The 24404-nt window shown below is 44.6% G+C and overlaps 1 protein-coding gene across 2 annotated transcripts in view; it reads right to left on the reverse strand.

Annotated features, from left to right (window-relative positions):
• Positions 1 to 209: 209 nt before the first annotated feature.
• The window catches only part of RASSF3 (Ras association domain family member 3), a 188484-nt gene continuing 164289 nt past the window's right edge, over positions 210 to 24404 (reverse strand). For both annotated transcript variants that reach the window (XM_016923099.4, XM_003313627.7), the window contains 4 exons: positions 12938 to 13045; positions 9372 to 9609; positions 6235 to 6344; positions 210 to 3085 (listed from right to left, as the gene is read on the reverse strand). In XM_016923099.4, the coding sequence (XP_016778588.1) occupies positions 2936 to 3085; positions 6235 to 6344; positions 9372 to 9609; positions 12938 to 13045 (606 nt within the window). In that variant the 3' untranslated portion in view covers positions 210 to 2935. The remainder of the gene's footprint in view (positions 3086 to 6234; positions 6345 to 9371; positions 9610 to 12937; positions 13046 to 24404) is intronic.

Consider the following 24404-nt stretch of genomic DNA (forward strand, 5'->3'; position numbering starts at 1 on the left):
GAATATGCTGTGTGAGCTTAGGGTTATTTTTCCTCAGAGGATAAGGCAAAGAGAAAATGATATCTGGGAGAACAAATATGACCCACGCAAACCTAGTAAAGTTGTTGCATTCCAGCATGTGTCCCTGTGTATGTGCAAAAGCAGCTCAGCCCACTCCTGTGACCTTTTTAAATCTAGCATATTATCATAAATAAACACACATAAACAACTAATAACTTCAATTTTTAATAATGGAAACAATTTTGCCATTCTAGAAACTATTTTAGGGGAGAAAAATCTTCCCTACAAAAATAAACTTAAACCCATCAAAATTATAAATATTATAACTTTTTACTTCTGCCATTTAAAATGCTCTCCTGCAATACTACCCCTTCATTTAACATCCTTCCTGTACCATCACATATTGAAGAGAAAACAGTATTACAGCAAAGCTTAGATAGTTTAACATGATGATCTGTACATTGATTCTTAAAAAATCTTTGGCCTTAGTGGCCTTTTTTCTTCACTTACACATTAAAAATGCTGCTGCAGTAACCAGTGTTTGGGAAAGGACATCAGTCTTTAAGAACCATAAACTGACAGAATTTCAATACAGTAGGTTTCCAAATTGCAATTTGTAGTGCACATGACAGTAAGCGAGGTTTTGGGTAAATATAGATGAGGATGCCTATTCAGACAATCTACTTCAAGTAAAAAAAAAAAAAAAAAAAATTCACAGATACCCATCAGCTACTACTTTAGGTTCTAACAGTGTCTTAATCTGAGAAACAAATGCTTCACAAAATATAAGTTTACTGGGATGAATAATTAAAAAACCAGGTGGTAATAACAATATACTCAAATCCAGGCCATAGTCTGAATAATAAAACCAGTACAAAAAATCACGAAGGCATTCCCTGAACAATAAAGGTAAAGTGTTGGATGACAATGTCACTAAAACCTCATCAATGTACTAAAGAGAAGTTACATGCAAAATTAAACAAGATGTGCCATACATATTTTATAGCTGCTAATTCTATTTTTTTCAACTTTCCTTAAATGCTTAGGAAGATATGATTGTCTCAGTAAATTGTGTGGCACAGCATAACAACTTAAGTCTGCCTCCAACAAGATGGGTATTCTCCAAAAAGTCAGAAGAGCCACCAAGAGACGAACAGAAATGCAATAAAAGGCACAGTTCACTTGGGCAAAGAACTGAAGCACCTTGGAATTTCAAAAAGAATCCATTAGGTGTCACCAAAGTGTTAACAATTCCTTGGGAATTTATAAACAAAAAATATCTAGACTAAAAATAGAATATAAGGCCCCTCTGGAACCACTGCACACCTTTCCCTCTGTTCTCAGATTAAACTGCTGCATAAAATGAGGTTATTTAGCCTGTTTTTAAGGAAGGCTTCTATTGCACATGCATCTCTTTGGTTGGTAATAACATGTACTTTTGTTAAAATATTTCCATAATGAAGCCCTGTTGTGTGGTTAGCTGGGTGTGGACTTTCCTCCCTTTCTTGGGGGCCCTCCTACTCACAGTCAAGTTGCCCTTTAGAACTAAAGATCTGGTAGGATTGGGTCTTTATTCAATAGCCCTGTTCTCTATTATGTAAGAACAGATTTCAATGTAGAAAAGAAAGGGAGAGGGAGAGAGAGGGAGAGAGGGAGGGAAGGAGTGAGGGAGGGAGGGAGGGAAGGAGTGAGGGAGTGAGGGAGGGAGGGAGGGAGGGAGGGAGTGAGGGAGGGAGGGAGGGAAGGGGGGAGGGAGGAAAAGAACAAGGTAGGGTGGGAGACAGCAGGGAAGGAAAGAAAAAAGGGAAGAAAGGAAAAGGAAAGGAGGAATAAAAGGGAAGAGAGTGATTGTCACCAAAGTTTACTTGATAAATATCCTAGCTAACAATCAAGGGAAAAACAGCTGCCCCTACCCAAATTCCGTCTCAACTTTGAAAACCACCTGTGGGGGGAAAGCTATACACTATGTAACTTAACAAGAGTTAGTGAACGGTCACTGTCCTGCCTATGCAGAGCAGCTACACCAATCAGACCTTCCACTCCAAAAGGGCAGAATTAGAGGGTCGGATCCAGCTGCGTGAGGCCCACCTCTGCCCAGGTCAGTAGGCTACACCTGCCTGATTCTCTGATTGGTCAGCTGCAGAGTTCATGGGTCCCTCCTTTTGGTTTAGCTCCTGCCTCTTGCTCTGTTCCCATATTCTACCCACCAGGAAACCAAGCGATCCTAAAATGGGTTTAACACCTCCACACTGAATGCTTTTAACTCGTTTACAAGCAACTACCCCTTTCTCCACTACCCCTAAGTGAAAAGCCAAGTCACCTTCCATAGCCCGCAGCGCTCGCCACCACCGCACATGCCTTCTTCCAAACTTACACTTTCCTTTCTCTGTCAACCCCCTAACAAAATCCTTCACAATAAATTCCTCAGAGTTCCTAGATTCCTGTGCCTTTCGATTCACATGGATAGATTCCTCTGACATTAAAAAAAGAAAACAAAACCAAACAAAAAACCAGACAGGTAGTTTCAAAATAGGACAAGTATTCAGAAAGATTCCTAGTTAAGCTTTTTAAAAAATCAACTGCATATCCGTAAGCTTAACAGCATCATCACATAATTAAAATAACCAAAAAAAAAAAAAAAACACCCCCAGAGTTCACGCTTCCAAGCACCCTCGAATGCTCCTGATGAGGCGACAGGTTCACAGCTTGCCAAGAGGTAACACTGCGGTGCTGAACAACAAGCTTGCAGAGTCCCTTACATGGGACGCTAAGGTGCAGGATGCTGTGTGACCAGGTTTGGGGAACAAAATCTACAGATAGAAAGGCGAAGACCCTAGCATAGTGGGGCAAGACAGCAGCCCTCTGAGAAGAGAGGCACTTGCTGCTGTTTTGTACATCGGTCCTGCACCGGGCCTCACGGGCAGGGAGCCCCGCTTTAATCAGGCTTCCACACCTCACGGAGGGCTTCTTCCAGCTTCTGTCTGTAGGCTGTGTAGCGCCTCTTCAGGTTCTGCAGCTGCTCATCTTCTTCCTTGTCCAAGATGCGCAAGAAATTCTGTAGTTCTGGAAGGCTGAAGGCTTCCCACTGTCAGGAAACACAGAAAGAAAAATGCCAGATGTTTAATACTCAGTTAGACTTAGGAATGCTGACCAGGAGCTCCCAGAGGTGCGGCTGCCCTCCCCTCCCAGCCCCCTGCCGCAGAAGGTGTGGTCTGCAAGAGCTGGGGTGTTGCCAGCCTAAGGGCTCCCTCCACTCCCACTCCCACCTCAGCTCACACCAATCACCTTCCTACCCTCTCCTCCCACTGTTCTTCAAGACGATCTCCCTAAAAGCCAGAGACCTCCATATCCCTAAGTCTATTGGACACTTTCATTCCTTACCTGATTTGACCCCCAACAGCATTAAAAACAATTCGACAGTCCTTTCCTCTTAACCTCGAGTCCTCATTGTAACTGACTTTCTTACCTCGCATAATCAGTCTTATCACCCCCAAACAGTTCTCCATTCAGCCTTTTCTCCCTCGGTACGGCCCCTTGGTGCTAGCTACTATCATCTATTCCTGCATCGCTGGAACAGCTTCCTACCTGGCCTCCTCACTCGGCTCTTATGCTCCCCCATCTGTTCCCCAAACAGAACATCCTTTGTAAAATGCTCATCTGGCCAAGACTCTCCCCTGCTTAGAACCATCCAATGGCTTCCCTTAGTTGCTGAGGCTGTCTGAAAGACTCTAAACTCTCCGGCCCCATCTCTCTCTCACCGAGCTTCACTCTCTACCCAAGTGGCAGGCATTCTCCCCTCCTCCACTTTGCCTGGCTATGAACTACTCATCCTCCCCATCTCAGCTTAAATGCCACTTTCTCTAAGCAGCTTTCCACAACTTGCTCCCCTCTCTTCCCACCCAAGACTAAGTGTATCAAAAGCCTTCACAGAGCCCCTGATCACAACCAAGATTTTTAAATTACAATTATTTGCTTAATATCTATCTCACCTGCACCTTACCTACACCACAGCTGCCGTACTTCTCGCTATTTGAAGTTTATCTCTTGCCTTGAGGCTCTGAGCCTTATTTCCCTAACAGCTCCTAGTACTTATTTAGCAGGCACAAAATAAGTTTTTAGGCTGGGCATTGTGGCTCATGCCTATAATCCTAGCACTGTGGAATGCTTAGGCAGGAGGATCATTTGAGCCCAGAAGTTCAAGACCAGAAGTTTGAGACCAGCCTGGGCAATATAGTGACACCAGGTCTCTACAAAAAATTTAAAAATTATCTGGCTGTGGCAGTACATTCCTGTAGTCCCAGTTACTTGGGAGGCTGAGGTAGGAGGATTGCTTGAGCCCAGGAGATTGAGGCTGCAGTGAGCCATGATTGCGCCACTGTACTCCAGCCTGGGTGACAGTGCAAGACCTAGTCTCTTTAAAAAGAAAAAAAAAAATTAAAACAGATTTTAAAAAATAGAAGCAGTGAATGTCAAGGAGGGTATCTAGCATCATCTAGGAGGTTTTTTCCAAACACATCCTCCTCTCCCAAAGGGGGCCCTGGATCCTGGTGGAGAACTGCTGTCTGATGGTGTAGAGAAAAGATTCAAGATAACCAAATACAAACAAATAGTGAAAAATAAATAAATCCACCAAATGGGCTCAGTGGTAGAAGAATTCCTGGAGATCAGTTTAGGCTGGTTATTTAAAAAAAAAAAAAAAAAAGAGCAACATGGAGTAGGAGAGCAAAACTTCTACGTTAGAATATTCTGTTAATTTTTAAAATTTTAACAGATTATCTTTCACCTATGTTGAAGTCTCCAAAATAAAGACATCATATAAATATCCCTCCCACCCCCTAACAGCTATGGAAATTTCTTCCTCAGTTCAGTTTTCCTTAAATAACTGAGAAATAAGAACACCATACAGAGGTCCAGTACAGCAGTCTGGAACAATAAAACCCAATGTCAAGTCAATTTCAAAACTAAGTTAAGGCCAGGTGCAGTGGCTCATGCCTGTAATCCCAGCACTTTGGGAGGCTGAGGTGGGAGGATTGCTTGAGCCCAGGAGTTTGAGACCAGCTTGGGCAATGTAGTGAGACCCTATCTCTAATTATAATTAAAATACAATAAAATAACCAAGTTAATAAAATTCTTGCCCAATGTAGTTCTAGTTGCTACTTAAAACACTAAGTACAAGAAAAATAAAACACTGAGTAGACTATGCTAATATGTCTGGCTTAAGCTGGCAGAGGGAATGGTCACCAACTGCAAAGCCAAGTCAGATTTCTGCACCCTGCCTTCTCCCCAAAATGAGTCTGAATGTCTTGAAAAGCTTCAAAACACCAGAATCAAAAGAAACTTCAAAAACATCTAAAACCACTGTCTTCCTAAAACTCCCTTCACTTACATGTATACATTTCTAATTGTGACTCAAAGCCCACCTTGTAAAGTGTTTAGTCCCACTTAACAGATTTTAAAACTGAAGGCTAAAAGATTAGAAGATTTATCCAAGGTCATGCTACTAATCTAACAAACAGTAGGAAACAGAGCCGTTTCCTAACTTTTAACCTATAAACCCTATTCTCAATTGCACCATGTAGGACATTTCATACCATTTCCTGTTCCAGACAGAAGACTGGGACAGGAGCTTGGGATTTGCTCAAGTGTCATTTAAAGCTGACACTTGATCTAGAGGGCAGGCTCAAGTGCTTTTTTTCTTCTACTGAACTGGCTAAATACAATCCTCCCTGGAGACAACATGGCAAATGATGCACATGGAAACATAATTTCTTAATCAGTTGACTGGGCAAGGGGGAAAAAAAGATGCTAGAAAGCTAAATGCCTTCCATGGTAAAGAGATCGAATTTCCTTTTATATCCCTTTAGAAGGGAATTAGCCTGGAGACTTTTGTTAGTAGCAAACACATGGTGAGTGTCAACTTTCAAAGTTCAGCTGGACTGGAGTATTCTGGAGGTGGGAAGGGGTGAAAATGACTCTCTGAATGGAGATCAAGTAAAAAAACTTTATTTTCTCCCACCTCTGAAAATGACAGACTAATAATATAAGGTTGTGAGAGAATGACATCATAGGCTAACTTTGGGTTCATTTCTGACAATTCAAAATCTCTCTCCCTCTCCCTGCCCTCCAACTCTCTTCTCTTCCCATCCCCCATCAATAGCCAAGTCACTAGGCTACTGCAATAAAATAGGGCCAGCTGTTCTGTATAGTTTAAAGCAATAGTGAACAATAACTTACCTCTCCAATTTCATGTTCACGAAGAACAAAACTAAGTGTGTCTGTTCTGGGCCCTGCTACCAAACGCAGGTAGAGTGGATGTTCCCGGTCTGAGAGCTTGCAGGCGTAGACTGGGTAAAGAAACAAGCAGCATGTTACAGAGTATTCAGCCATTCCTGAGACCACTTCCCCATTGTGATCCCCTCCTCCAGATCAAGGTAACCATCCAAGTTACCCCAGCCTCTAAGTCGCCAGTCGGCTCATCTTATTATTTAATACCAGTAGCCCACAGTGGAATAAAATCTATTCTGTTTCTGTTCAAATATAAACTGTGCCTTGATTAAGAAGGAAATTATTTTCAAGAATAAATTTTAATAGGTATTAGTCCCAAAATATGCTTATAGTTAGCTCTGCTCTTCCTTTTAGAAAACAAGGTAAGAGCCAGGCATGGTGGCTCATGCCTGTAATCCCAATACTTTGGGAGGCCGAGGTGGGCGGGTCACCTGAGGCCAGCAGTTTGAGACCAGCCTGGCCAACATGGCGAAACCCTGTCTCTACTAAAAATACAAAAAATCAGCCGGGCGTGGTGGCGGGCACCTGTAATCCCAGCTACTTGGGAGGCTGAGGCAGGAGAATCGCTCGAACCTGGGAGGTGGAGGTTGGAGTGAGCCGAGATCGTGCCATTGCGCTCCTGCCTGGGCAACAAGAGTGAAACTCTGTCTCAAAAAATAAATAAATTTTTTTTAAATGAAAAAAAAAAAAGGCAAGATAAGAAACCTAAAAAAGGGTCCACTACTCCTTTAAAAACAATAAAAATAGGCCAGGCATAGTGGCTCACACCCGTAATCCCAACACTTAAAGGCTGAGGCAGGAGGATCACTTGAGGCCTGGAGTTCGAGACCAGCCAGGGCAACATAGCAGGACCCTGGTCTCCAAAAAAAAAATTTTTTTTTCTAACTAGCCAGGCATAATGGTGCCCGCCTATAGTCCTAGCTACTTAGGAGGCTGAGGCAAGAGCATCACTTGAGCCCAGGAGTTCAAGGTTACAATGAGCTATGATCATGCCATGGTACTCCAGCCTAGGTGACAGAGTAAGACGCTGTCTCAAAAACCAAGGCCAGGCGTGGTGGCTCATACCTGTAATCCCAGCACTTTGGGAGGCCGAGACAGGTAGATTGCCTGGGGTCAGGAGTTTGAGACCAGCCTGGCCACCAACATGGTGAAACTCTGTCTCTACTAAAAATACAAAAGTTAGCTGGGCATGGTGGTGGGCACTTGTAATTGCAGCTACTTGGGAGGCTGAGGCAGGAGAATCACTGGAACCCAGGAGGCGGAGGTTGCAGTGAGCCAAGATTGTGCCACTGCACTCCAGCCTGGGCAACAGAGCAAGACTCTGTCTCAAACAAACAAACAAAAAACAAATTTTAAAAAAAATGTATATACCATCCAAAGAACATAAAAACAAGAGTTCTAAAAGCAAATCTCTCTACAGATTAATTAAGAATTAGCGAGGCCAGGCGCGGTGGCTCACACCTGCAATCCCAGCACTTTGGGAGGCTGAGGCGGGCGGATCACAAGGTCAGGAGATCGAGACCATCCTAGCTAACACAGTGAAATCCCGTCTCTACTAAAAATACAAAAAAAATTAGCCAGACGTGGTGGCGGGCGCCTGTAAGTCCCAGCTACTCGGGAGGCTGAGGCAGGAGAATGGCGTAAACCCGGGAGGTGGAGCTTGCAGTGAGCCGAGATTGCGCCACTGCACCTCCAGCCTGGGCGACAGAATGAGACTCCGTCTCAAAAAAAAAAAAAAAAGAATTAGCAAATTAGCAGCTACAAACCAAGCAATCAGAATATAAGCTCCGGTAGCTTCAAGCACAGCTATATATGTCTCATGCTAGACACACACATACAGTGACATTGCCAATCATGTTAAAGGATTTGCCAGCCATGGGGGTAATATTTCAACAAGTCACGATTACTTTCAGATTGTACAGCTAAAGTCCAGGTGAGCAGGCAAAGAAACTGGCAGATAAAAATGCCATCGAGCTTCTCTACATTATTGTGGCACTTCCAGATGCACTGCATCGCAGGTGCCAATTTCCCTATAGATATAAGCCCCCACAATACTAAGCTTGTGACCTCTGAAGGTAGGAACCCTGGCCTGTTCATCTTTGTATTCCACAGGGTCTAGCCCCATGGTTTGTTTTTAAAAAGATGTATGCATACTCAGCAATGAGCTGGGTTTCATCCTGTGTAACTGAAGAACATTACTATCATGTCAAGGTTAATATATTTTCTTCTATAGCTACATTAGGCTTTACCGAGAAAAACCAAAGAAAGCTTAAATAGTTTATTGTACACACACACACACACACACACACACACACACATCCCGATTTCAAATCGCATGTAGTGAGTCACTGAATCACTGCTGTCCACCAATGTTATCAATTTCTGGTCACTGCCTGACCTGGAATATCTCATTCTGTTTCATGCAGTAATTTAATATTTAATGTTCTCTTTCTATCCCCTGAATGTGGATATGAAGTTTTAGTCAGACCCTAGATCAAAATGTTATTCACTCATTTTATGAGCCTCTGGGGGACAGTGTACCAAAATGTCCCGGTGTAACACCAAGTGAGACAAGCTAAGGAAACAGGAGAGCCCAGGGCTGGGCCGTTTCCATCAGTACGCTGAAATGTGCTGTGATGCACATGTGCCTCCCCAGTCGCAAGATCTCAGCACACGTCCACCAAACCACTCCACGTACCGATGCACATCAAATGTGGAATGTGCTATTGAAAACTTCAAACACAGAGGCACTCTTCTGTGTCCTAAAGAAAACTAAAATCAAAGCCACTCCTAACAACCACCAAAAACAGCCCCCGCCCCATCCCCCCCCCACCAACACAAAATACTCGTAACTGCCAATCACATATGGATGCTTCCAAGCTCCTCAGACCCTCAACTGTCCAACTCAAAAATATGGACAGCCAGGAAGCACTAAGTGCATGCTAAGATCACCATGGCTTCCAGCATCGGACTCCAGGCTCTGACACAATTGACATGGATGAGACCCACCAGTCTTCCCTCTGCTAATGAGAACAGCAGATGCAAGTAGAAGCACAGACCATTTTCCTTTTAAGCTGGCAGCGTACCTTGGTCTTCCCTGTGACAACGCTTATAAAGTGCAAACTTGGCAGGGCTCTCAGTCACGAGAAACTTTTTGAGCAGGGCCTCGATCACTTCCCCGACAGTGTTTGTGCTGCTGATATGAAGTGTATTCATACAGCCATTGCTACTGGGAGAGAGTTTTCCAGAATTTGGAGAAGTCTGTGGAGGTTTGCAGAGTTCCATCTGTACTTTAATGAAGCCAGTGTAAATCCCATTTGAATTCTGAAGCAGGGAGAGAAGCACACACTTAGCTGGGTGGATGGTGGCACTTTAGGGAAGAAGCATATCAAAACAAAACGGGAAGGTGAAACACTCCTTTGTTCTCTTCTCTTGAGGTTTGTGGCAGAACTTCACTAAAGATTGCCCCCAAAGGAATGACCTCAGAGGGCGGTTAACACACCAGGCAAAGTGCTTCCAGAGGCAAGGTCTGCAGGGCAGATGTGGACACTGAAGAAGCCTCCTGATGCTGTGGCTGACTGCCGGCCCCAGACTCATGCCTCTGAAGCTACTGGCAAAAGGTCAGGGTCCATTTGCGAGGTTACAATCCAACGGAGCAGATGCTAGCCGAACCACAAAACTTATTAAAGCTTGGGGGATATGTCTAGGCTACAGGCTCAAAGGAAACAACATCCTCAACTGGTGACTATTATACACAAAAGGAAGGTCACAATTAGGGCTCTGAAATACTGAAGTCAACAACAAGGGGACAGTAAGAAAACAGGCTATTTTCATTCCTAGTGGCTATATTCATATGCACTGAATTACTAACTCTGCTTAAACTTTTTAATGCAGCATATATGCCATACAGCATAGAATGCATTTCGGGTCTCTTAAGCAGCATTTTTAAAAAAAATTCAATCGCTTGAAACCAGAAGGTGGAGGTTGCAGTGAGCCAAGATCACGCCATTGCACTCCAGCCTGGGCGACAGAGCAAGATTCTGTCTCAAAAAAAAAACAAAAAACAAAAAAAAACCAAAAAAAAAAAATTCAAACCACTATACTTCACAGTACAGATCTTAAAAACAACTACCTTCACTGATGGTAGAATTACTATTTCTTAGTTGCCAAAAACAGTAATAACAGTTTGGTCTTCACTTTTTATTTTTATTTTTGTATTCAGTATATTTGGGGCCAGGCGCAGTGGCTCATGTCTGTAATCTCAGCACTTTGGGAGGCCGAGGCGAGCAGACCACTGGAGGTCAGGAGTTCGAGACCAGCCTGGCCAACAGGGTGAAATCCCGTCTCTACTAAAAATACAAAAAAAAAAAAAAATTAGCTGGGTGTGGTGGCAGGTGCCTATAATCCCAGCTACTCGGGAGGCTGAGGCAGGAGAATCTCTTGAACCCAGAGGTGGAGGTTGCAGTGAGCCGAGATTACGAGATTACGCCATTACACTTCAGCCTGGGCGACAGAGACTGCATCTCAAAAACAAACAAAAACAGTATATATTTAGAAAAGATTTATTGTACTGTTTTATTAAAACAAACTGTCAAGTGTTACATATAAATGCCACAGTTAAAGTAGAACATTTAAAACTATCTTTATGGTGTGTTATTTTTCTTCCTTCCCACAAGATCAATTTTCAATCCTAATTCTCTAGTTTGTTCTTTTTTGAGACAGGGTCTCACTCTCTCACCCAGGCTGGAGTGCAGTGGCACGAACACAGCTCACTGCAGCCTCAACTTCCTGAGTTCAAGTGATCCTCCTGCCTCAGCCTCCTGAGTAGCTGGGACTGCAGGCACCTGCCACCATGCCTGGCTAATTTTTCTATTTTTAGGAGAGATGGGGTTTTGCCATGTTGACTAGGCTGGCCTTGAACTCTTTTTTTTGAGATGGAGTCTTGCTCTGTCGCCTAGGCTGGAGTGCAGTGGCACGATCTTGGCTCACTGCAAGCTCTGCCTCCTGGGTTCACGCCATTCTTCTGCCTCAGCCTCCCGCGTAGCTGGGACTACAGGCGCCCGCCACCACGCCTGGCTAATTTTTGTATTTTTAGTAGAGACAGGGTTTCACTGTGTTAGCCAGGATGGTCTCGATCTCCTGACCTCGTGATCTGCCCACCTCGGCCTCCCAAAGTGCTGGGATTACAGGCGTGAGCCATCGTTGAACTCTTGACTTCAAGTGATCCACCCGCCTCAGCCTCCCAAAATGCTGAGATTACAGGTGTGAGCCACTGTGCCCAGCCTAAAATTTTTATCTTTAAAATGACATGGATAATTTGTATCTGTTTTAGTCTCTATCAGGAAAGGAAAAAAAAAAACATAGCAAGTGGATTTCTCCTTTGATGAAAAAAATGTGTTTGAAAAAGAAATCTTGCTGCTGGAATGATGAAGAGTTATCTTGGGATTCCCTGCTCCTCTCCCCTCTTTTTGGAGGAGTTCTACCAGGGAGGGGCCCTTTACCACAAGGGTTTCTATCTGAAAGCTCCTCCCCAAGAATCACCGATTCGGTAGGGCCTGTTTTAAACCAATCACCTTGTCCTTTACCAAACTCTGTCAGTTCACAGTAAACAGACTGAGAGACGGGGATCCAAGTGCCCTGGAAACTGGCGCCAAGGGCTGACAAGTGCCATGAAGAAGGCGGGCCACCCAATGGGTAGGCGAGACCTAGATGCCAGCTAAGTTTAGAGGAACATGAATACTCTAGCTCCGCTGTCAGCTCGTTTCCCTGTCACCAGGCCCTGAGGCTTCTCCCTCCTGTACGCCGACTCCCTGCATGCTTCAAACAGTGTGGTACAATGCTGTGGAAGCCTGCGACAGCGACATGGAAGAAACTGAGTATTAATTACCTTGTCTTACACTAACGACCGGCAGAGAAAACTATCCTATTATATACCTCTATATTCCAATCCATGGGCTCAAAATCCTTTCCCTGACACTTCCATATTTATTTTGTACAAGACAAAAACTTAGGGGCTTCTGATACCTGTAATCCCAGCACTTTGGGAGGCCAAGCTAGGCAGATCCCTTGAGCCAAGGAATTTGAGATGAGCCTGGGTGATATGGCAAAACCCCGTCTCTACAAAAAATACAAAAATTAGCTGGGCATGGTGGCAAGCACCTGTGGTCCCAGCTACTCGGGAGGCTGAGGTGGGAGGATTACTTGAGCCCGGAGGTCGAGGCTGCAGTGAACGGTGATCGTGCCACTGCTCTCCAGCCCAGATGACAGAGCAAAACCTTGTTTCAAAACAAAACAAAACAAAAAACCTTACCTGAGGTCTTCTTAGAATCTGAGTCACCATTTCTGTGTGTTAGGCAATGATGCTAAAAATCCTTTGAGGAGGGAGGGGTGGGTCACAAAATCTTTTAAAATAAAATTATAAGTGTTTCACTTTTTTAAGGTTAACCCAGCAACTGATTTTTGAGACAAAGCTACTTCACAATACAGATTTAAATGGAAAGCCACAGAAATATTCCACTTTCCTGTTCTGTATACCTTGACTACTACACTTCTACAAATGTTATTCAGATATTTAGAACTATAGATTGTAGTACCAACAATTTATATTTGTCTTTTGACAGGTGTCAACCTAAATAGTATTTTGAGTACTTACCAAGGTCATCTTCAACTTGTCTGTGACTGCTAAGTTGTATTTATGAACTTTCTCTTTGATCTCCTCTTTGCTGAGGTAACTGTGGGTTTCCTTCTCTTTCTCAACATCCTAGAAGAAAAACAAGACATGTCACATGTGAGCAATCATAAAAAAAAGTGCGGATAGGCCGGGCGCAGTGGCTCACACCTGTAATCCCAGCACTTTGGGAGGCTGAGGTGGGCGGATCACCTGAGGTTGGGAGTTCAATACCACCGTGACCAAAATGGAGAAACCCTGTCTCTACTAAAAATACGAAATTAGCTGGGCATGGTGGTGCACGCTTGTAAACCCAGCTACTTGGGAGGCTGAGGCAGGAGAATCACTTTGAAAGTGAGAGGCAGAGGTTGTGGTAAGCTGAGATCACGCCATTGCACTCCAGCCTGGGCAACAAGAGCAAAACTCTGTCTCAAAAAAAAAAAAAAAAAACGGATAAGTCAGGATTTTTTTAAAATTCCACACAAGGGCCGGGCGCGGTGGCGGAAGCCTGCAATCCCAGGACTTTGAGAGGCCAAGGACGGCAGAGCTTAAGCCCTGGAGATTGTGACCAGGCTGGGCAACATAAGGAAACTCTCTCTCTACAAAAAATACAAATATTAGCTGGGCGCAGTGGTGCACACCTGTAGTCGCAGCTAGTTAGGAGGCTGAGGTGGGAGGATCACCTCAGCCCAGAGGTCGAGGCTGTAGTGAGCCATAATTATGCCACTATGCTCTAGCCTGGGTGACAGAGTGCGACCCTGTCTCAAAAAAAAAAAAAATTACAACCACACAAGAAGAACCTTATTGTTCTTGCATGTTACCTTGAAACACACACACACACACACACACACACTCTCTCTCTCTCTCTCTCTCTCTCTCTCTCCTTCTCTCCCTCGCTGCTTCTCTTTCTCTCTTACCTTCAAACTCTCCAGGCTCATCCACCAATTACGGTTCTCATTCTTTCATACTACAGTCTTCCTAGGGGATATATTTTTTAAGAAAACTAATTTGTCAGCAGCTACAAGTAACACTTCATTACCAATATATTCTGCAAAACTGTCATTGCTAAATTTCCCTTCTGCGAAAACATCATTTCCTCAGCATGCCTGCTAGATTGGCCATTTCTATTTTAAACAACATTTAAAGACATTTACCACAAGTTTCTCTTTAGCAACTTGTATTAACTCTGTTGTCTTTATAGCTTTACAATATTTATTGGCAAAAAGTACAGCAGTTAATCAGTATTAACTGGCACTATTCACGGACTCATACTAATCACTGACCTGTAAACTGTACACAACTACCAGAGGATAATTCATCTTCCAAACAAATCCCCAGGCCAAGATACAAGTAGCCAGACTTCTCCTTCCCACCCTTCCAGTCTCACCCACTTCTCTACCTCCCCACACTCTAGAGGGAGAAATATCGGTTAAATCCTCTTCTCACTGTGAAGAATTTACCAATAATTAGCTGTCTAAAGAGTCCCACCAGTGCGTGACATTATGCAGTAGCAGACATGATCACAAATGACCAAATGACAGCATTTTGTCACCCTGATGAAGTATACCAGGCACCAAACTTGTATCGCCTTTACTTCTCCCAACAACCTAATCAAGGAGGCATTATTATGCCAGTTTCAGTAAATTAAACTGCTGAAAAAAAATGTGGAAGCAAATGAAAGCCTGCTAATCCTCCCTAACTCCAACCTTTACTGGGAGCTCTAAGTACTTCCACAGGGGTGTTCTCATTTAATCCTCCCAACAATGAGCTAATTAATGCTAATTAGCACCCCTACGTTACAGATAAGGACAGAAGATTTACAGAGGTCAAGCAGTTTTTCCAAGGACAACCCAACTAGTTGAGAGACCAAGTTCCACTTTAATCCAGGTCTTCTAGGGTGCTCCCACTAAATCCAATCGGTCCCCAAAGGTCTGGTGTGGGTAAACATTTAAAAACTTACAGAAAAGCTGCATAATCAGATTCAACACAAAGAGAGGAAGAACAGTTAAAATCCAATGATTTACGCCTGCAAAATAAAGCCTTTGTAAGCACGCCTCTTTCTGCCAGACACATCACACCATTCTCACAGCTGGATAGTCTCCAGGCAGGCACTGGTTTCCATCTGCCCACTGGAAGCTAGTGTCGTAAATACACCAGGAGGGGCTACTACAGAACTTGCGTCAATACCACGTAGAGTAAGAAAAGGCTCTTGATCCATTGAAGCCTCAAGATCTTTGACTTTAGACCCTAAGAGGGGTGTGCTGACTACAAATTATCTCGGTGACTTTTCTTTTTTTTTTTTTTTTTTGAGACGGAGTCTTGCTCTGTCACCCAGGCTGGAGTGCAGTGGCCGGATCTGGGCTCACTGCAACCTCCGCCTCCTGGGTTCACGCCATTCTCCTGCCTCAGCCTCCCGAGTAGCTGGGACTACAGGCACCCGCCACCACGCTCGGCTAATTTTTTGTATTTTTAGTAGAGACGGGGTTTCACCGTGTTAGCCAGGATGGTCTCGATCGCCTGACCTCATGATCCGCCCACCTGGGCCTCCCAAAGTGCTGGGATTACAGGCGTGAGCCACCTATCTCGTGGCGCCCGGCCTATCTCCGTGACTTCTCAATGTCAGCACCATCCTGGTGAAGTCTAATGGGTCAGTATATTGGGTAATACTGGATAAATACCAGCACAAGATAATGTGTTCATTCCCTAGCTTCAGGGGTAGGCTTCAAAGTCCCTTGGGAGCATCCTATTTGCCAAGGTAAAACCCCAAAGTAATCTTATTTTTGGTATTAGTGTTTGGTGGGGGAAAAGCTGTGGATTAAAATAAACTTTCAAAAGCTCCAGTGACTACTTCCAAGAAAGTGTTTTGTTTTGTTTGAGACAGGGTCTCACTTTATCACCCAGGCTAGTGTTTAGGGGCGTGATCACGGCTCACTGCAGCCTTGACTTCCTGAGTTCAAACATTCCTCCCACCTCAGTCTCCTGAATAGCTGGGACTACAGACAAGCACCACTGCGCCTAGCTAATTTTTTGTACAGATGAGGTCTGGCTATGTTGCCCAGGCTGCTCTCGAACTCCTGGGCTCAAGCAGTCCTCCCACCTTAGTCTCCTAAAGTGCTGAGATTACAGGTATGAGCCACTGCACTGAGCCCCAATGAAGTTTTAAACATGTATCATATCTCTGATTGTCTTGCTCTTACCAATCCACAATTAGCTGGGTACCAGTCATAGCTGAAGAAGAAAATGAGGTAGTCTTGGCTTGTATATTCAGTTTTAACTGTCCAAAGACTCTTCAAAGCATATACTAAAAAGTGTACAATAAGGGACTTAAAATCTCATGGATGTGGGATGGGAAGTTGGCAGGGCAAAGGGGTGTTGCAGAAAGTGCACCACACCTGCAAGACTTGGGCTCCAGTCCTGGGTCTGTCACCAACTAACCCTGTGCCTTGGGCTTAACCTTTCTGAGCCTGTTCCCTCATTTTCTACCAAACAAGGAACTAGAGTCAATCACCTCCTCTAAGGTGCTTCCTGGCCTAGGCTGATCTGATTGCAAAGATGTGGAGGTGCTTTCACAAGTGTGACCAAGGGCAAAAGGGTTCCATGTGAGGAATCACCAAAGGTTCACCATTAAATACACAGGAAATGGCTAAGCACATACACAGCAGCATACATACATCCTAGGGGCTTACTACCACTCACATGAGAATTCTAAGAATGAGGAGAAGGAAAAGGGGTAATGGGAGTTAAGTAAAGCTGGTTAACCCTAAATTACAGGTTTTGCTCATGCTATGGGACTTAACACCCAGCCTTAGGCCCCTTCGCACAGGCAGACTGAGAAGCTTGAGGAAAATCCAAAGAGTAAGCCAGTCTGGAAAGAGAAATTTTCCCTGGATCATCCACACATAGATAACTGAGACATCCTTATGTAACAATTATCTTTCCTTCTCAGAGATTAAAAACTAAGGAAACTGGCTGGGCTTGGTGGCTCACACCTGTAATCCCAGCACTTTGGGAGGCCGAGGTGGGCGGATCACCTGAGGTCAGGAGTTTGAGACCAGCCTGGCCAACATGGTGGCCCTGTCTCTACTAAAAATACAAAAATTAGCTGGGCATGGCGGCAAACACCTGTAGTCCCAGCTACTTGGGAGGCTGAGGTAGGAGAATCGCTTGAAACCGGGAGGCGGAGGTTGCAGTAAGCCGAGATCACGCCATTGCACTCCAGCCTGGGCGACAGAGCGAGACTCTGTCTCAAAAACAAACAAAAAAAAAAACAAAGATCAGCTGGAAAGTATATCCCAGAAAAGCAGGTAAAACCCAAAGGGCCCTGATGCTGTACTTTTTAAGCCAAAAATGTAGCAATCATACACCAAGGCCTCATCATTCAGCAAATATTTGCTGAGCTTCTGCCATGTGCCAGGTACTTGCCTAAGTGTGGGGCAGTCAGGCTCAGCAGCAGACACCACGCCCGTCCTCACGGGGCGTGGTGTCTGCACAAGTGGAGTGGGGAAGGTCAAAGGACAAACTGCTTCCAAAATGGCCACCAAGCACTGTTTCTCTGGGTCTCATAGCAAAGAAGACACAAGCTCAGGCCTTGGAACAGAGGACAGTGGTTTCATTTAGCATCAGAGAAAGACCCTTAACTCTAAAAACTTCCCAGTTGTTTACCCCTTTAAAAAAGACCCTCCCGTCCCCTCACAGAGTAGAATCCTGCCCCTTCCTCCACATACACTGATTATGAATCAGAACCACAATTTCTAGGAACGCAGCTGTATGCCCAGGAAAAAGGAAGAGAAGAAAACGAAACCCAGGAGGGGCATAGTAGCTCCAACAGGTAAAGGGGTGAGAGCAAGAAAGAAGGGTTAAAAGAAAATGGTGCAGCGGACGTGGAATAGATACAATATCAAGTGTCAACCCTGGTCTTTCATTGTGATGGCAGGAGAGCAAATGGCATGGGGCGCAGCCGTCTGTGGATAATGTGTCAGTTATTGTTCTTGGCAGCCAGTGAGGGCATCATGCCACGCCTGAGAGCGTCTGCTTGGTGAATTACAAGTCATCTTTTCATAAGTCAGTTTTGTTTTGTATTCCCCAAACCCTCCAGCAGTTTCTCAGAGGAAGAGTTCTTCCACAAAAAAATATTTCATAAATCCTAGACTCTTCCCTCATTGTTTCCAGCCAGCAAGCCCTGGAGAGCTGCTCTCAGGCTCACTTCAGTTCCTGGGTGGGGTTACGTCACTGTTTTTCAGCAGTGAACTTTCTCAGATGGGACACACCCAACCTCACAGGCACCCAGGAGTTCTCGGGTAGCATGACCCAGGCTCTACTCAAGAAGTGCGGCCCAATCCCACAGGCTCGCAACTCAGACTTTCTAAGAATATGTCCCAACAAATCTCAGTAAAGGGTCTGAGAATTGTTTATACTCTTTTGGTTAATTTTTCTATAACTGTGTAATTATATCAAAATTAAAAACATAAAAACATAACAAAATGCCCAAATAAACATAGTGCAATTAAGAGTGACTGTTCAGGCTGGGAGCGGTGGCTCACGCCCGTAATCCCAACACTTTGGGAGGCCAAGGTGGGTGGATCACGAGGTCAGGAGTTCGAGACCAACCTGGCCAACATGGTGAAACCCCATCTCTACAAAAAATACAAAAATTAGCTGGGTGTGGTGGCACACCTGTAATCCTAGCTACTCAGCAGGCTGAGGCAGGAGAATCACTTGAACCTGGGAGGCAGAGGTTGCAGTGAGCTGAGATCGTGCCATTGCACTCCAGTCTGGACAACACAGCAACTCTGTCCCCACCCCCGCTTCAAAAAACGAGTGACTGTTCAAAAGAGAGAAAGTGAATGTGGCCCTATCATTTCCTCTACTTTAGCTTAGTGACGGCCTGTGGACTATGATTTAGACATACTTAGGTCTAAAATCACACAGCTCTGCCACATTCTAGCTGTGTGACCAGAGGCAAGTTACTTAACCTCTCTGGGCCTCAGTTTTCTCATTACTGTAAAATGTGCAAAAGAATATCTACACAACTGTTATGAAGATATAATATAAGCCATTATTCAACAACTATTTATTGAGTGCCTATTGGTGCCAAGCACTTAAAGCTGTGAGAGACAGTTGTGGACCCCACCTTTCTGCCTTTGCTTGGCTGACAGCCTAGTTTACCTTACTCCCCACCCCAGCCCCACAAGAGGTTTTTGGGTTTTTGTTTGTTTTTTGTTTTTTGTTTTTTGTTTTGGTATTACGGATCTCTTTAAAAAATAAAGACCTTTTACCAAAAACAAACAAACAAACAAAAAAGAGCAAATATTAATAGCACAGATGCTCTGATTGAGTGGGGGACAATATATGCACAGTGCCTGATGCCAGTGGCATGACACTCAGTAAGTGGTACCATCACACTGCCACTAGGAGGTCCCAGAGCTCTCACAGGTGCTCTGACACCTGGTCAGGTGTGGGGTCCAGCCTGTGTCAGCAGAAAAGGGTGAACTTCCCAGGCCAACAGGTGCTTTCTCCAAGTGAGGCTAGATTCTGAAATCATGAATTCCTACTTTTCATCTCATCGTATCTTTTGGCAATAGGCAGTCACCTGCTGATGACCAACAGACTGCAATACCCAGTGCAATAACAGACAGAACAGGTTCTAGCCTAGGAATTGCGTAGAGCAAAACATCAAGCACCTTTCACATGTAAAACATCACATTTATTGGAGCAGTGGGCCCATCCCATGTTGCAAATGGAATTCAAGCCTAGCTCAAACTGAACTGAGTCTAGGTCTTGACTCCCCTAGATGTCTTCTAATAAGGACATCAAATAAAGTACCATGGACCAGACCTAAAGAGAAAAACATTCTCTGGGAGAGACATTTCCACTGAATTCATGGAGGGACTTATAAGCAAACCAAAGCAGGTTTGCAATGAAGCATGGTATGAAGTAAGTGATTTCCATGAGCTACAGAGCAAGCAGTGTGGGGGTTTCAAAGGAAATTTCAAAAGAAAATTTCAGCATGTGAAGTTAGATGCTCCTAAACTAGATTTTAAAGTATGACTAATAGGGAAAAATACTGTTCTCAGAAGTCTTTTAGGTATACAAAGTGGAGACCGCCCTGTGATGAATACAAAGAGAACTGTCACACAGAGCTAAACCTACAAAGCCCTAGGAGGGTCTTCCAGGTAGGGAGCATGTCCTGCTCAACCCTAGTGAAATGTATGAGAAGAGCCACCTGGGACAGTTTTGTATTTACGTTTGATGTCTGTCCAATGTTCTTCACTTTCAGTACCAAAACTTCTAAGATATTAAAGTAGGCAGAGTCACCAAGCATGGTGTCTCATGCCTATAATCCCAGCACTTTGGGAAGCTGAGGCGGAAGGGTCACCTGAGCCCAGGAGTTCAAGGCCAGCCTGGGCAACACAGCACACCCTGTCTCTAAAAAAAACAAACAAAAAAATAGAAATAGCTGGGTATGGTGGTATGCACCTACAAAAAATTGTTTTAAAATAATAAAGTAGGCAGAGGTATTAAGGGAGCCCAGAAAGTTTTCTCAAATAATGATCAGCATTGTTGATATACATCAGGGCTATCCAGCAGTATTTTCTGCAGTGGAGGAAATGTCCTGTGACCGTGCTGTCCATCAGAGCAGCCATGAGCAACATGTGGCTTCTGAGCCCTGGAAATGAGAACTGAATTTTAAGCTCCATCTAATTACTGTAGTAAACACTGCAAATACAGACTATAATAGACAGAGGTGTAAATGAAGAATGAGGAAGGAAAAACCCCACATAAAACGATGTGAAACAGGATGTTCTAGAGCAATACTCCAGGCCAGGCACAGTGGCTCATTCCTGTAATCCCAGCACTTTAGGAGGCCAAGGCAGGTGGATCCTTCAAGCCCAGGAGTTCAATACCAGCCTGGGCAACACAGGGAGACCTCGTCTCTACTAAAAATAGAAAATTAGCTGGGCATCGTGGTGTGCGCTTGTAGTCCCAGCTACTCGGGAGGCTGAGGCAGGAGGATCACTTGAGCCCAGGAGATGGAGGTTACAGTGAGCCAAGATCGTGCCACTGCACTCCAGCCTGGGCAACACAGCAAGACCCTGTCTAAAAAAAAAAAAAGTGGCCAGGCGCAATGGCTCACGCCTGTAATCCCAGCATTTTGGGAGCCCAAGGTGGATAGATCACCTGCAGTCAGGAGTTTGAGACCAGCCTGGCCAACATGGTGAAACCCCATCTCTATTGAAAATACAAAATTAGCCAGGTGTGGTGACGCGAGCCTGTAATCCTAGCTACTTGTGAGTCTGAGGCAGGAGAATCACTTGAACCCAGGAGGCAGAGGTTGCAGTGAGCCAAAATTGTGCCACTGCACTCAAGCCTGGGCGACAGAGCAAGATTCCATCAAAAAAAAAAAAAAAAAGCTGGGCACAGTGGCTGACACCTGTAATCTCAGCACTTTGGGAGGCCAAGGCAGGTGGATCACCTGAGGTCAAGAGTTCAAGACCAGCCTGACCAACATGGAGAAACCCTGTTTCTACTAAAAATACAAAAAATTAGCCCGGTGTGGTGGCACATGCCTGTAGTCCCTCAGACCCGTAAGCTACTCAGGAGGCTGAGGCAGGAGAATCGCTTGAACCCTGGAGGTGGAGGTTACACCACTGCACTCCAGCCTGGGCAACAAGAGCGAAACTCCGTCTCAAAAAAAAAAAAAAAAAAAAAAATTCTACTCCTGAAGGAAAGAATCAGAACAGTTGTTTTTGGGGTGTTTGGTGCTGCTGTTCTTGTCCTTAAAAGTACAGTGTGCTGCTTGCTGCAGTGTTCTCACGGCACCAGTGTTGATAATCTGCCATGGTGCCACATCTAGAGACTCAATGCTTATCTTGGTGTATGGCCCTGGCATGCTGATTCATCCTGGCCACTCTAGGGCTGGGATTTTTTTCCCCCTGCCAGATGAGAGGATTTTTTTTTTTTTTAAATGGCAGGATACAGGGTGGGGCTCTATTTCCGTTTATGTGAGGATTCAGGAGTTCATCTTGCCTGAATTCAGCTTGTAAGCAGGCAACTTTTTTAGTGCAGCCATATAAGATGTTCACTTTGTTCATGCTTTGAACAGCAGGAAAAGGTTAGAGAGGGACTTAACAGCCTCTCCCCATCCCCTAATCCTCCTTGTAGCAACAGATGCATCACTGTTATCTCAGGGTAGGAAAAGTAAGTGGAAAAACAGAGGGCAACTGGAATGAACAAGGGCAAGGCACACAGCTTTGCAGAACAGCGGGGGGCCATGCTTTCCAAAGAGTGTTCCATGGAACACCAATCCTCCAAAATGTGCTGTGGACAGAAAAGGCCCTCCTGTTCTTCCTCCTCCTTCATTCCTCTTAGAGATTCCCAGTGTTCCTTAGAAAGTTAAAGACTCTAAGAAATCCTGCAGTTAAGAAACCAGGCCGGGCACAGTGGCTCATGCCTGTAATCCTAGCACTTTGGGAGGCCGAGATGGGAGGATCGCTTGAGCCCAGGAGTTCGAGACCAACCTGGGCAACATTGCGAAACCCCATCTCTATTTAAAATTTTAAAAATTAAAAAATAAACCAGTTAAAGGACATAGCAAGAAAACCTTAAGCGACTTTTAATCTTATGTGATATTCATTAACTATGAGCAAATGAGTACATTATAAAGGAACAAGTATTTCTTTTTTCTTATTTTTCATTGAAGTGAGCAGATTCTATTCATTAGAGGATTATTAGCACACGCAATCCCCATTTGTTGAACTTGAAACTTTAACCTCTTTCTTGGTCCTTGAGGCTACTTGTTAAGCAAGAAGCAGGGGGGAGTCTAGGTGGGTATTTTAGACAACTTCTAACACATGGTCTAGAAAAATAAAATGAAGCGGCAACCTTACAAGGCTGGAGTACTATACTAGCCTTCCTTAAACATATTTGTAAGAAAGAAAAACAAGAGAGCAAGAGAGAAAGAGTGCACACAGAAAACCGAAGTGTACCACCCGCTGCTACTATACTCCCCCAACTTTACCTCTCACTACGTACTGCCCTACCCAGTCAGCACAAGCTAAGAGCACCACTTGCACCCCATCCTGCTCCTCACCTGCGTTCAAGGCCCACCCCACCCAGGAAGCCGTCCTAACCACAACAGCCCTCAGTTACCTCCCTGCCCTCAGAACCCCCATGCTACCCTCATCAATTCAGGTTTAGGATCCACAACACCTATGCCTTGTTGTTTCCTGTGCATACTTTTGCTTCCCAAATACACAACAGTGCTTTTACACTTTTGTTTGTTTGAGACAGGGTCTCACTCTGTCGCCCAGGCTGAGGTGCAGTGGGGCCACATCGGCTCACTGCAACCTCCGCCTCCCAGGCTCAAGCGATCCTCCTACCTCGGCCTCCCAAAGTGTTGGGATTACAGGCATAAGCCACTGTGCCTGGCTGCTTTTTTACATCTTTCACTCCCAGAATACTGTGCTGCAACTACCTTAGTGTTGGATATAGAAGAGGGCTCCATTCCTGTTCAGCTGATTCTGATCTGGTCATAGAGCTCACTGCTGCAAGACTGCATTTGCAATCCACCCTCTTTTGTACATCTTATCAGTTGGCATGAAGCTTTTTGCTCTCTTCTCAAAACTGAATGAATCTACAGAGGCATACAAAAGCCCTTTTAATGCCAGATACAAAGTCTGATGTACTTCTGTTATCCATGTGCATCATCAAAGAACAAGAATCCTTCAAAGCATGCCCCCTAAATACTCTCACACACCCGGGGCAGCGAAAGCAGGAACAGGCCCAGCATGTTAATAAGATTAATTGCAGTTGTGATACACATTAAAAGAGCTTCATCTGGGCCTTCCATGACCTCACTTTTTAAACCCCCTGGTTACCAGCCCTCCATACCCTATATGGTTGTACTTTTAAAACTGGGTAGTGCGCCAACAGTCAAACAGCCACTCATTTGTTTGGAGCCAGAAAACAAACTTGGAGGTGGACCAGTCTCCTCTGAGTGCCCCAGCATGAGGTCCCCACCTCAAGGCATACCAGATTACACTCAGAAATCCCAGTTTGATGTGTTTTCAAAGGGAATCAATTAAGATGCTGTTCATTTCTGAAACGTGATATATTTCACAACTGGTTTAATTTTCTTCAAATTCTAGGTGAGCTATGTAAGAAAGGAAAGATTATTAGAGGCCTCCGAGCCACGCACATCCAAATCCACTAATCAGCTTTGACAATTAGAAAAGGAATGCGGCTGCATGGGAGTCAGCACTCTTGCTGCAGCCGTCCTCTCGGAGATCTCTGTGGGGTCTGTCTCAACAGAAAAAGCAGTGGATTCTTAGGTTTTCAAAGGCAGGCGTGTCTTCATGGACTCAGTTTTCCCTGATTATTAAAAGAGGCCACTGGACTACGGTCCCTTTCAACAGTAAGTTTTCAAATATTAATACCATCTACAACACTACCC

The sequence above is a fragment of the Pan troglodytes genome, chromosome 10, assembly GCF_028858775.2.
Source record: "Pan troglodytes isolate AG18354 chromosome 10, NHGRI_mPanTro3-v2.0_pri, whole genome shotgun sequence".
NCBI classification, from domain to species: Eukaryota; Metazoa; Chordata; class Mammalia; order Primates; family Hominidae; genus Pan; species Pan troglodytes.